At 42.0% G+C, this 14649-nt stretch overlaps 1 protein-coding gene across 1 annotated transcript; it reads left to right on the plus strand.

Annotated features, from left to right (window-relative positions):
* Positions 1-8853: 8853 nt before the first annotated feature.
* On the plus strand, positions 8854-13503 carry LOC136551885 (formate--tetrahydrofolate ligase). Its single transcript, XM_066543419.1, has 5 exons — positions 8854-9339; positions 9415-9564; positions 10777-11952; positions 12380-12526; positions 12828-13503. Exons 1-5 carry the CDS (start codon positions 8869-8871, stop codon positions 13101-13103), a joined length of 2220 nt encoding a protein of 739 aa, XP_066399516.1. The 5' UTR covers positions 8854-8868; the 3' UTR covers positions 13104-13503.
* Positions 13504-14649: the final 1146 nt, after the last annotated feature.

Below are 14649 nucleotides of genomic sequence, written 5' to 3' on the forward strand. Positions count from 1 at the left end.
TATAGAAATAAAGTCAAAATTGAGGCTTTCATTGCAGAGGCATATATTCTAGAGGAGGTGTCGAACTTCACAGAGAAATACTACACTGAGAAACTTCCTAGCATTTATAATCCACCCCCTCGTTATAATGTTAGCGAAAATGAATCGAACCTCAGCCTTTTCCAAGGACAACTCAGAAGCACAAGTGCATCGACCACTAAGCAATTGAAAAATGAAGAGTGGCGTGGTATCATGCTATATGTGTTGACCAACCTTGTCGAGGTGCAACTTGTTTCATTTCACCACAGTCGCCTTGGCCGAGATGAGTGCACGTTGTATTTTTTTCATTTGTTGTTCACTTTGTGATATACTTGTGATGCACTTGTGGACTTTGATGGACTTGTGTATTTATTTGGATGGACTTGAGCATTTATTATTATATATGTGATATATATTGTGATGGATGTGATATGTGCGGATGGATGTGTGGATGGATGAGATATATATGTGATGGATGAGATATATATGTAATGAATGAGATATATATGTGATTGATGAGATATATATGTGATATATGTTTGTATGAATTTATTTGTCATAATAGAATGTAAAAAAAATAAAAATTGCAGTTTTGGGTCATTTTACCGAGTGTTGCGCTCGGCAAAGGACCCCTTTACCGAGTGTAATGGTCACAGCACCTTAGGGCCTCTTTGGTACCGCTCCCGCGGCTCCAGCTCCGCCTGACAGACACTGCGCACGGACTACTGTAGCAATGCTGTACATTAGAGCCGGTTTTCTCTTTTCCACCTTTTCGCTCCTCACTGTGGCGTGCGCGACTGTTCATGGAACCGGTGAAGCTCGAATTTCTGGCTTCACCGGCTCCGGTTCTAACACGCTACAGTACTATGAACAGTGCAGGGAGCCCTCGGAGCCGTATCAAAGAGGCCCGCTCTTCCTCCTTACGCTTGATGGCTGCCTCATTTACTCCCTAACTGCTCTCGCCTCCTTTGTAGCCGAACCTCATTATTGTCCTTACGGATTTGATCCAGCCTAACGCGACGCTCTTGCTCAAGCCGCATGTGTCGTTCCACTTCGTGTTGTTGATCCATCTCGACGCAATGTTGGCCCTTGATTTCCCCATCAGAGATATCCCTTGTTGCCATAAAGGTGCAACCAAATCAGGTGATCACATGCGTCTGCTTAACCAAATCAAGTAACTATACGCATCCGAACAAATTTTAGTTGTCAACTACTGTATTAGTTGACGCCTGTATTTGTGAAGTAAATAAGAAAATGAATACACACGTACACAACCAGTCACTATTCTCGTTTCCATGCAAGGCAGCAGCGACAAACGGAATTGCGGCCGCCGCGACAAACGCCGCATGCGTACGTGGCTGAAAACGGGCCGCCGCAGAGGCCCGCGAACGACGATGCGGCGCTTGCGGACGCGGGACGGGCTGCCCGCCGCCACGCCGTTTGCAAGTTTAAAGAGGGTGTTTGGTTTCCTCTCTTCAACTTTTAGCCGCTCTCTTATCGGATGTTTGATATATGTATGGAGTATTGAATATAAACTAACTACGAAACTAATTGTACAGTTTGCTGACTAATTTGCGAGACGAATCTTTTAAGCCTAATTAAACCATGATTTGACATTGTGGTGCTACAGTAAATATGTGCTAATGATAGATTAATTAGACTTAATAAATTCTTCTCGTGGAGTACTGATAGATTCTATAATTTATTTTTTTATGAGTATTCCGAACACTTCATGCAACACCCTCACTATAATATCTCCTAAATTTTAGTCAGTCCATCCAAACACCGCTAAGTATAATAGCCAATGATGGAAGTGTGCAAGACTGTATTTGGATGGGCCGGTGTCGCTGTTGTGCTCGAAAGAGACGGGTGGTGGAAAGAAGACAGGCAAAAAAACCCAGAGGTGAGACTGCTTGTCGTAAAGCCTGCTGCACCCGTGCGTCTCCTCCTTGGATGGATTGGTAGTGGCCAGCGGTCGGGATAGAGGGCGACGCAATAATTTTTCTATTTATTATAAAATGTAGCAAAAAAAATTCAACGTTAGGGTTTGAATCCAAGCCTTTGAGCTAAGTCACACATGTCCTAACCAACTGAACTGCAATAACATTGTTGCATGTTTCCTCGAAACAATTATACTTGTTTTATTTCAAACATCAAGAGCTTATAAGGTAACAGCTCGACGTCAAGATCTACAGCGTCGAACTTGGCGTCAGGTCACCGCCACATCCAACGCCTCGCCAAGACCTCGGTGCCATTAGCCATGGCGCCGAGACGTAGTTTCCTCAGCGCCAAAAGCCATGACGCCGAGTTCAGGATCCATAAACGTAACCACTAGGGGTCTATTCGTAAATATTTTTCCAAATGTGCACGAGAATAGTGTAGAATCCTACGATATGATTTAAAAACTGATTTATTTTACTAGTTTTTCTTTTTTTTTCTTCCCGCCTTGGTCTGATATTTAGCGCTGACTACAGTACCAGGTACCAGCTCTCCCTTGTCCAATGTCCAGTGCACGTACGGCAATTTACAAGGAACCACGGATATACATGCATGCACTATACTTTACACCAGCTGATCATTACGTACCTACTACCTAGGCTACAGAGCTATTATCTAGCACTTGTCAAAATCACGTATGCATGCATCCAAAGAAATGATTATTTAGTTTAAATGAAGGTGGATATTATACTCCGATGCATTTATAAAGGTCCAAATTGAGTATACACTTGACGTCAGCTTAAGTAATTGGCATGGGCTTATTATGGTTTATTAATTATGGCAGTTGCATTTTTTTTAGACGTTAAAAAACCAGTGTCAACCTTTTAAGCTTCACGACCCCATGTTATATTGCTGAGTACGACATATACTTACACTTGCCTTTACATTTTGTTTGGATAAAAATCCTGGATGGGTACCAGATTGCTCGAGTTTAAAGAAGTTAGGCTTGTGATCAACTAGTCAGTTGTCCCTGTGGATTTGAAGTCTTCGTCTGAAGAACAGAGTTGTCTTCCCACTGTTTGTGTCTAAGGTTTTATTCTTTGTACTAATGCGATATATTATATAAGCATTGTCTTTTGATATTACCCTTATTTGTAGCCATATATGTGATTTGACTTTCTAGGCTCACATTTGATGTGTATCTGGTTTTGTCCTTAAAACCAGGTGTTATAGGAACCAACAAAATAAAATGGATCAACAAGCAACGTCACTCAACAAGTAACCATGTCTGTGCAGCCATCACATAGCGAGGTACATAGATGTTTAACAGAAATTTAGACAACATAACTACAGAATACATTTTTAGTGCTGGCAATTTCACCGCCGGTTTTGTGAGAATCGGAGGTGGTAATTTTTACCGCTAGTTCAAAGGCTGGCTGGGCACAGTGAGCCAAAAAGCCGGCAGTGAAAATTGTTTTTGCCATTGGGTTGGTGGTATATGGTCTGGCGGTAAAAATCATTGAAAATCATTGTGATTATCACCGCCAGACCATACATCGACCCGACGGTGAAAACTATTTCCACCACCTGTTTTCGGACACTACATCACACACTTACAAACTAACGGAAAGAAGTTTCACCACCGGTTTGAAGTTCTTTCCACCACCGGTTTGAAGATAGACGTGGTTAGTGGCCTTCTGAGCTGGCGGTGAACATCGACAGATATGTTTTCATCTACTGCATAGGGGTTTCATGAAAAACTATAAGGTTTGAAATAAGCATGGGGAGCATGGGGAGAACTTTCCTAAGAAAGCTTCATGGGATACAGTTCGTGGACTCGTGTGGGATAGCATCCAAGAAACCAAGAATGAAACAGCGAAGGAAACAAAATGGCGGCAATAGGGCCCCACCTGTAAGGGAAGCAACTCCTCTATCACCTCACAAGAAGCTAAGTCCCCAAACACCGGCAGCACCCAAGATATCTACTTGCTGTAGAACTCAATCATCTAAGAAGGATGCAACCAAAATGGGCTAAAAGTCATGCATTCTGGTGAGTCTATGAATAAAGAAATGAGTGCTTGGTCCCAATTTTTGTAAGAAAACAACATGACAGAGGAAGACCTTGCAATTTTTCAGTGTGGGCAGGATAGAGAGGTGGCACCGCGTGTATGGCAGTTTAAACAGGGGTCTGATGTTGTGGCTCCCAAACAAGTCCCAAGATTACAACCGAAAATACGATAGTTGCATGATTGGTACAACACAACAAAGGAGTGTCATGATCGGGGCTGATATAAGGATAAACATTTTCACACGGCGGAAGGTGTATCATGAGTCAAGTTTGTGGCATTGTATCAATTTTACCAAAAATTCTCCCTCGGCATGCATATCAAGAGCTTATGGACCATATAAGTTTCGTTACTATATGAATCTTATACCACTGAGCTGAATGTCAAACTACACTATTTTGTAGGATGGAGGCGTGCTCATGCAGTTTCGTTACATAGGCTTTTTGAACCCAGATATGTATAATGAGAAGACAATATAGGACATTAGCACCATAGATCAATTGACAAAGGGCTTGCTTGCCTAACAAGACAAATCATCCATACTTCTGACCTACAACTACATGTATGTGTGTCCCTAATTTGTCACTATTTTCATTACATATGTCAAGGTTCGACCTAATTTGCATCGTGCGTTGTAAATGCAGTAGGAATTTTGTCCTTGACATCAACCTAGAGAAATGTGTTCTCACCATTTTTTACTCGAGAAGGAGAGAATGAAAACATACCAACCCTTCATAGACATGTTGAACAAGTAAGACAAACTAATCACTACACAAAATATAGGATTCCTATTAACTTTGATCCAATTATATTCACTCTATTATTTGTCACATATAGTCTTCGAGAAGTACAAGAAAAGGAACAAGAAATATCAACCTTCTTGGAATTTCATGATCATTGTAAATGAGGCCAATTCGATTGCAATGCAGCCTTTTGGCAATGATCATTGTGGGTTCTGTCATACATTACATCGCACCCTCATCTGAGATGGCTACTTGGCACACAGGCTATTAAATTTGGTCAATTAATGACCTAGCTAGCTAATTTGAGTGTATTACAATACATGTCTTAGCTTCATTTCACCTTTTTTTCTTGTGTTGCAGGAATTAGAGTCAAGTACTGTGGAGTTGATTGATGTGGAGATATCTACACTCCGGTGAGGAGCACCGAAATTCTATTTCTATTCAGCTCGTACTCCGGTAAGTGAATAGTGCCAACGCTTACTCTAGTGCCCTGTTAGTGGGTACCATCGGATAAATCCGGTAACAAACCCTAGCCTTTGCTAAGTGTACTATGCACCCACCTCTGTAGCGCATTCTCCGGTGACTCCCCCTCGGGGCCACTAGATAAATTCGGCGAGTGCAGAAACCCTACACTAAGTCCTATTCTTCACAAGCGTCTCAAATTCACTAACTGCAATATGTTCCAACATGAGCATCTTCACCTTAGGCACTGAGTTAGCTTTTCAAAAATATTTTTCACTTGCATCTCTCCACGTCACTAGGTCCAATGCATATGCAAAGTTAGTTCACACCTAGTGGCACTTAGATAATTGTTTTGCATTAGATTTCCTTCTTAATAGTATGGTTGTCTATCCTAAACCTGGCCACACACTCTATTGCATATTGGCTGGCAAAAACAAACCCCTATCATGTATACCTTTACCTTCGGGCTTGCTCCTATCTTCTTCTTCCAATGTTGGGCAGTTGATGATCAACTTGTGGCCTACACTGTCTTCACCATGGATGTCATCTTGCTCAACCTCTTGGTGTGGACATCACTTAGCTTAATCAACACTTAAGACAAAAAGGTTAGTCCACTAGTTGTCACTCAATTACCAAAACCAAACTGTCGCTTTCACTAAGTCTCCGTTGAGGAAGCTCCAAGAGCCAAGGGTCTAGCATAAGCTAGTCTCCTTCAACCTCTTTCCTTGATCCATTATCTTGTTCTCTTTCCTTGCGAAGACAATATCCGGGCCTTCACAAACTTTCTTCAGTTCACCACAAGCACAGGTGCTCACCAGACGATGCCTAGCCATATAAGAGGTTTCACTTATAAGAGTAGCAAATGCTTCACATACATTTAACTAATATCATTATTTACTAGGAACGAGAAACAATAGTTAACGACTAGCCAGATGCCTTAAGCAATATTTGAGCTTGTTTTTTTTAAAAAAAAGAACAATTAAACTAGAGCACTCCCTGCTCCCCCTAAACCAAGAAGATTGAATTATTGACACTTCAAAAAATTGTTTCTGCAAATTTGCTGCTCTCCTAATAAACCTAGGAAAATTTCCACTTTTAGTATTGCATGGGTGGGCACGCTGTTGCCGCGTCAGTAGAGATGGGGAGCGGCAGAAAAATGGCTACCACAAAAAAGTGAGTAAACAGTGTCGTGGAAGAACAGTGTCTAAAATCGTGTCCAAATAATGGCAGATGGCCTCAGGAACGTGGAAATCATTCCGTGTTGAGGGATCCTATTATTCCTTGATTTCATTGACATTTCCCAACTAATAGGATAATCATGACCCTTTAGATAATCGTCGTCCTCCTGGACACCACTAGGGGTGATAGTTGACGTGCCGTTTTAAGGTTCATCACGACATGAATAATAAGAGTCTAATCGATATGGTTTCTTCCGTTTCAGATTCTCTAAGCACTTTCTTCAACTCACTCTTTTTCGGTAGAAATACAACACATAAATATCTCTCTAGTATAACCAACAATAATATACGAATATAATTCATATGCAACCATATTAGCTTAATTAATATGTGTCTAAATTATGATTATTAAAATGAATTCAATTCCAAGGGTCTAAACGGGGCCAAGAGAATTGATTTTGTGACTAAAAATGATTATTTTGATTTTTAAGATAAAATACACGTGATATTGTGCGAGAAATAAATTGAAAAGGTTAGTTTTTTTCCAACTTCATAGTTTATTTAAAAGAATATTTTTACAGAATCAACATAGAATGTTTTTTTTATAAAATACTATTCCCACCATTCTAAATTATAAAGCGGTTTGGTTTTTCTAGATATCTAAATTTTGCTATGCACTTGATATACACTATGTCTAAATATATAGTAAAATCAATGAATCTAGAAAAAAACAAAACGCCTTATAGTTTGGAACGGAAGAAGTATTTAGGCCATGTTTGATCCATAGAGCTAATAGTTAGCTACTAATAATTAGTTCCTTGGATATATTCAAATAGGTCGCTAATAGTTGAGCTAGGTGTATGTTGGATACCCCAACTAATAACTATTCACTAGTTGAACCAAACTAGCTAATAGCAGCTAATATTAGCTGTGAACAATGAGGTAATTAACCATCAACAGCTAATGGATCCAAACAGGATCTAGCAAAAGTTACGGCCTAAGATCTTGTTTGGATCTATAAAGTTAATAGTTAGTTGTTAATAATTAGCTACTTTGATTCAAACGCGTTTAGTTAATTGTTAGTTGAATATCTAACTAATAACCATTTCATCGATTGGGCTAAACTAGCTAATGACGGAGCTAATTATTAATCCACACAAAATCTAACAGCAGCGCCCATTGTTTAACCGCTTGCCAACACAGGCCTCCAGCAGCAAACAGCCGATGCCCTGTGCTATGCAGATGGAGCCAAGCCGCCGTATGTTTGCACGGGAAAATGTGCAAACCACGCTCTCGCTGCAACAGTGAAAACTCTTCAAAAAATCATGCTTAGAGGTTTCTAAAAATTATGAAACGATGTATATCCCTAGTTCATCCATACATTTGTGCTATAGCAAAAGTTGAGAAACAAAATCAATCTAGAAAAAAAACTCATGGAAATAGTAAATTTCACGTGTATTGTCTTTCAGTGTACTTCACCTAAAATTTGTTATTTTGTATGGATTTTTACGTAATAAGTTTGCCTCTCAACTTTTGCTACAACATACATGTATGGATAAACTATAGATGTACATCGTTTCATAATTTTTGAAAACCTCTCAGTATGGTTTTTGGAAGGGTTTACCTAATATTTTTCAGTTTGCATCGCCAGCAAAAGGCCAGATTAAAAAAGGTTTTTTTGCTTCGAAGAAAAAGATTCCTCTGCACGGAGAAACACAAGTTTGTTAATCTGCCGGACGCGCCTACTGAATTTCACGCGGAATGCTCGTGAACTGATGCAATGAGAACAAGCAAAAGCCACCTATGAATCCTTACCGACTTGGCTCGTTCCAAACCCCTCACGATGCAACGATATCGTGAGTTCATCACTTCCACAGCTCCGCAAGAAAACCTTATCTACATTGCGAATTTGCGATCCTTCTTCCATCCATCCCGTCCCGCGATAAGAGGAGCACCAGCCCAAGGCAAAAACACTCTCTTTTAGGCTACGTTTAGTTCGCGAATTTTGAGTATTTGGCTAATGTAGCACTTTCGTTTTTATTTGATAATTATTGTTTAATTATGGACTAATTAGGTTTAAAATGTTCGTCTCGTAATTTCCAACCAAACTGTGTAATTAGTTTTTTTTTCGTCTACATTTAATGCTCTGTACACGTATCGTAAGATTCGATGTGATAGTTACTGTAGCATTTTTTAGAAAATTTTTATAAACTAAACAGTCACTTACTACCAAAATCTGAAAAACCCCGACGTTTTCGGATGCTGCACATTGTTACGCATCGCAGGCTCGCAGCACCGGATTGTTCTGGGGTTGAGATTTCTGAAGAAAAAAAAAACCCCGATTTTTTCGGATTAAGCGCGGTATTAAGCTTTCGCGTTCTTTTTTCCCCCCTTAAACTAGTTATATTTTGCGGAGAAAGATAGCGGAATCTTGATCCACTATTGGGGTTGGGAAGCAGTGACATGGATCTGCGTGCCCCACCAACCAATTATCCCAAAACTTTATCTTCCATTATCCTATGGCGTCGTCGTCCTGACGCGGGGGCGGCGAGGAGGCCGGAGTCATCATCAATAAACAATCGCGCCAGCCGGAGGCTCTCCCGTCCAATCGCATCGCCTGCACGAGCCTCATCAGTCCACGACCATCACCATCACCACCACCACTCGCTGCAGCGGCCCACCGCACTCGGCCGCGACTCCGTCGTCGCGAGATCCAGCAGCGCCGTCGTCGCGCCGCCAACGCCCACGCTGCCGCCGCCGACGCTGCTGCCGGAGATGCCGAGCCCGACGATCCGGAGGCTGGACGTGGCCTCGCCGGTGCCGGCGGACATCGACATCGCCAACTCCGTCGAGCCGCTCCCGATCGCCGATATCGCCGCGGAGCTCGGGGTCCGGCCCGAGCACTACGACCTCTACGGCAAGTACAAGGCCAAGGTACGTCCTGATTGGTCCCTAGCGGCCAGGTGCGGTTCGGTCTGATCTTGAGCGACCTTCCTCTCATGTTCGCAGGTCTTGCTGGCGGTTCTTGATGAGCTCAAGGCGCAGCAGGATGGGTATTACGTCGTGGTGGGCGGTATCACGCCGACGCCCCTCGGGGAGGGCAAGTCAACCACCACCGTCGGGCTGTGTCAGGCTCTCGGCGCTTTCCTTGATAAAAAGGTGAGATGCTTACTGCTAATTTTGCTTGACACAGTCCGTTCACCGATGAGAGGATTAGCATTTTATTATCGGAGCGAATTTGCAACCAGTACTGGAATTGCTGTCCCAGTGCCGCCCTGCGCCCTCAGTCAATAAATTCGGCCTTGAGGTCTGATGACCTGTTTTGATCTGTGGGTCTTGTAAGAAACTGAAACTGTTTGATGCAATTCTGGACTGATTGTAGAATACAATCTTGTTTGCTGCCACTTGTGTAGTGATTTTTGCCTTTACATTGGTTATGCTAGTACTAGGTTACCTATTTCTCTGTTGCAATCAGGATGGAGTAGCATTCAGTAAGATTGATGTTATGCAAATCGTATGATTTCATTGGGCATGCTTCGTAGAAACAATTGGAACAATCTATTGGTCTTGATCCGGATAGGATTTAGTTACTCTTTGAAATTTATCAATGGAATATGGCATCAAGTTGCATCAAGATCAGTACAGGCACTTTCGGAGAAAATATTAATTAAAAATGCTCTTCTAAGTTCTCTGTACTTCATGGGGCTGTAAAAATTTCCAGAGCTTATATAGTATAACTACATCTTTATGTATATGTATTTGCTTGCATGAGTCATATTCACTGACTTTCTCCGAACCTATTCGAAGTGTTGAATCCTTCAAGAAAATCTGTATCTTCAAAAAATCATTTTCTTTGTATTATCTATCATTTGTACTCCCTCCTTCCCAAAAAGAATGCACTTCTAGTTTGGGGCTAAATCAAATTTTCTTAAGTTTGACTAAGTTTAAAGAAAATAGTATAAACACTTATGTCTCCAAATAGGTTTACTATGAAAATATATTCCATGATTAATCTAATGGCACTTATTCGGTATCATAAATGTTAGTATTTTTTTGTATAGATTTAGCCAAACTTGAAATTGTTTGTCTTTTTTGAAAACGAGGAGTGCACTCTTTTTGTGACAGAGGGAGTAAGCAATAAGTATATAATAAATACTGTTTGGTTGATTATCTGTCTTGTGTAAACCTTTGAGTCCTTTATTTACATTTCATGCAACTGATAAGCTGCAACTTTCTTTTGTGTTTCCATTATACTTCTAGTATTAAAAGACAATCATATGTGTGATAAAATAACTTCAGACTGTCTTGTAAGTATCTGCTTCAGACCATGCGAAAGTTGTTTCATGTATTAATGTATTGTTTTTATTATAGGTTGTCACTTGCCTCCGTCAACCATCACAAGGGCCTACCTTTGGAATCAAGGGAGGTGCAGCTGGAGGTGGCTACAGCCAAGTTATACCCATGGATGAGTTCAATCTTCATCTGACAGGTGATATCCATGCAATTACGGCCGCAAACAATCTTCTTGCTGCTGCTATTGATACAAGGATCTTCCATGAAAATTCTCAGTCAGATAAAGGACTGTTCAACAGATTGTGTCCTGCAAACAAGGAAGGCAAGAGGCACTTTGCTGACGTAATGCTCAGACGTCTGACAAAGCTGGGCATTTCAAAGACAGACCCCAATGAGCTTACACCAGATGAAATCAGGCGTTTTGCAAGGCTTGATATCGACCCTGAGTCCATTACATGGAGACGGGTGATGGATGTCAATGATCGTTTCCTGAGAAAAATCACTATTGGACAGGGCCCCGAAGAAAAAGGTATGGTGAGAGAAACAGGCTTTGACATATCAGTAGCTAGTGAGATAATGGCTGTATTAGCTCTTACAACTTCCCTCGCTGATATGAGAGAAAGGCTTGGAAGAATGGTGATAGGGAACAGCAAGTCAGGTGAGCCGATAACTGCTGACGATCTTGGTGTTGGAGGTGCTTTAACTGTCCTAATGAAAGATGCTATTCATCCCACCCTCATGCAAACTCTTGAAGGCACACCAGTTTTAGTACATGCTGGGCCGTTTGCTAACATTGCTCATGGAAACTCTTCAATTGTTGCTGATAAGATTGCTTTGAAGTTGGTTGGGAAGGGTGGCTTTGTTGTTACTGAGGCAGGTTTTGGTGCTGATATTGGAACTGAGAAGTTCATGGACATCAAATGTAGGTATAGTGGATTGGTGCCGCAGTGTGCTATTATTGTGGCCACAATTAGAGCTCTTAAAATGCATGGAGGGGGGCCTGAGGTGGTGGCTGGAAAGCCTCTGGATCATGCATATGTGAGCGAAAATGTGGCCCTTGTTGAAGCTGGATGTGTAAATCTTGCTAAACATATATCAAACACAGGGAGTTATGGAGTTAATGTTGTAGTTGCAATCAACAAATTTGCATCAGATACTGAAGCAGAAATGAATGCAGTGCGTAGTGCAGCTATGGCTGCTGGTGCTTTTGACGCTGTCATCTGCACACACCATGCCCATGGTGGTAAAGGAGCGGTTAGTTCTCTTTCCTATCAAGTTTTTTAATTTGGTCAATTATAGGTTAGTAGGAAAACTTAAGCTCATAATCTGTTATGGGGTTGATACCCTCCGATCCAAATTATAAGACATTTTGGCTTTTTTATATGCATAGCTTTTGCTGTGCACTTAGATATACACTATGTCTAGGTGCATAGTAAAATCAATGTCTCTAGACAAGAAAAGCCAAAACATCTTATATAATTTGAAACGGAGAGAATCATTATGTTACTGTATTTGTTTTAATTATCCCATCTAGTTCACTGTTGCCTAGAATGTTATTTGATTTTTTTTTTCTCACATGAACTCTTTATTTATTTCTTCAGTGCTAGAACAAGAATAGTGTGAATAACATGATTGTAATAATTTAACCTGATCCTATTAATACCATTTAACTTATTTTCAGGTCGAGCTTGGACTTGCTGTTCAACGAGCATGTGAAAGCCAGGCAGAACCTCTGAAATTTTTGTATCCTTTGGAATCTAGCATAAAGGAGAAGATTGAGTCAATTGCCAAGTTCTATGGTGCAAGTGGTGTTGAATACTCTGAACAGGTATTTTCTTGTAACCATGGTGTGTGTTTAATCTTTTTGGTCCTCATTGCATCATCATCACCTATAACATAAAACAATCACGAGCTATGCTTAGCAGACACCTAGTTTATGATTTGAATCATGTCAATGATCACCTGAGTGGCTGAGTTACATTCCAGGAAAGCATAATCTGAAACAAAACTAGAACTCTTGTACAAAATTTTCCCCAATACTTTCTGCGTCTAGTAGAAAGATTATATGCACAGTGCACAAAGAATTGAACGTGGCTTCACTCTGCTGACTTTTCTTGACCTCCCAACAGGCTGAGAAGCAGATTGAGATGTACACCAAGCAAGGGTTCTCCAACCTCCCCATCTGCATGGCGAAGACCCAATACTCATTCTCACACGTCCCATCCATGAAGGGCGCCCCGACCGGCTTTGTTCTGCCAATAAGAGATGTGAGGGCCAGCATCGGAGCTGGGTTCATCTACCCGCTCGTCGGCACCATGAGCACGATGCCTGGCCTTCCCACAAGGCCCTGCTTCTACGAGATCGACGTCGACACTGCCACCGGGAAGGTCATGGGCCTGTCATGAACTGAATTCAAGTTCTGATGGTGCCGTTCGTATACCAGATTTGTTGCACATTCGTTGGAGCGTCATTGTGTAGTTGTTCGGGGCAGTCCTGGTGTTGAATAATAGTAATAGTGATAGTGATAATAATAGCCGTTCCTGGCTTCCTGCAAGTGCAGCGCTGCTTCTTTGCCCTATTCGCTTGGCGATAAGCTATGGCTGAAAGTACTATTGACTGATTTGTTGTGAGAGAAAAATACTATTTATTGGCTAAAAAAGTACGATTTATAAGCCAAGCGAATGGGGTTTTGTGGCCCGGAGACTGTAAATGTCGTGGAACCCTGCTGTTTAGACTCTCGTGCCTCAAATCCTGCGTTGAGTTAATTATTCCAGTCTTATATTGGTAGTTGTATTTTTCCAAGAACTGTCTTTGAACCGCTTGATTAATGATAAAGCCAGTGACTCGGCGCTGAGACTGCTGCCTATTCGACCAAATCGGCATTCGATGGGCCAAGAACATTTTTTTTAGAACAGATGGGCCAAGAACATAGGAGTACAGGACTCTGCCTGCAGTGCGGCCCATAAACAAATAAAGTAGCCAGCCAGATCGAGTTCGTAGCACGGCCCAGCATTTCTACTTGAGTAAGTCTATATCGCCGGCGTGGACCTTGTATTCATGGCAGGCCTCTTGGTCCATCTCGTTAGTTTGGGCCTCTGCGTTCAAATTTGTAGACAGAAATCTATTCCACAGAAAAATCCAGGCATTTATATTTCTGTCATATCATATTTTTTTGCTCAAAAAAATATGCACATCATATTTACAATTCAAATTCACATGTATTTTTATAGAAAAACCCTCCATCAGATATGCACCTGCAATTCTGCAGCCAGTAACGCTGGTCACGGGCAGCAACGACGCCGCGGGGAAATGGATAGTCCAGCACGGAAAAGCACCCTCCGCAACGACCAAGCCCTTGTAGGCACTGTACTACTCCGACGCGACAGGTCATCGAGCGAGTCGCCGACGCGGCACGGACGAACGAACCACGGGAGCGGCTGGAGTCCGGCAAGAGAGTCAAGCCCTCGCCGCGAGGGCACCGGCAGCGCCTTTCCCTTCCCCCGGGGCCCGAGCGAATTGACCTGACCTCACATCACATGGCTGCTGCTTGCCCTGTTTCCTGGAAGGAGGTCTCACGTCTCAGTTGCTGTCAATCCTACATGGAATTAGGAATGCCGGGAGACGCTTTTCCCTCCACGACAGGTCGGCGTGTGCGGTGCGGGAATCACCTGACTGACTAGTCCAGCAGCTATGCAACGAAATTATTGGGCAGTCCACTGGGGGAAAAAAAAGGGGTACTAGCTTTTCCTGGAAGTTGAATCCGTCAGACAATGCCACCGACAGGCAGTACTGTTCCATTTATGATGAAAGGTAATACTACCAGTACAGTAGGCAATGAGTAGACAATTCTGCAACTTGCCGAAAATCTTGAGCCTAAATTGCAGCTTCAACAGTTTCCATGCGACTGCTACAAAAGGGTCCCGTCAATAATTCAACCTAGTAAACCAGCTT

Source organism: Miscanthus floridulus, chromosome 4, assembly GCF_019320115.1.
Source record: "Miscanthus floridulus cultivar M001 chromosome 4, ASM1932011v1, whole genome shotgun sequence".
Lineage (NCBI taxonomy): Eukaryota > Viridiplantae > Streptophyta > Magnoliopsida > Poales > Poaceae > Miscanthus > Miscanthus floridulus.

Excerpts from the sequence above, each read along its gene's own strand:
- LOC136551885 (XM_066543419.1), top strand. The coding sequence starts at position 8,869 with ATGGATCTGCGTGCCCCACCAACCAATTATCCCAAAACTTTATCTTCC. Across the intron at positions 9,340-9,414 it reads ACGGCAAGTACAAGGCCAAG|GTCTTGCTGGCGGTTCTTGA; the intron begins GTACGTCCTGAT and ends TCATGTTCGCAG. Across the intron at positions 11,953-12,379 it reads CCCATGGTGGTAAAGGAGCG|GTCGAGCTTGGACTTGCTGT; the intron begins GTTAGTTCTCTT and ends ACTTATTTTCAG.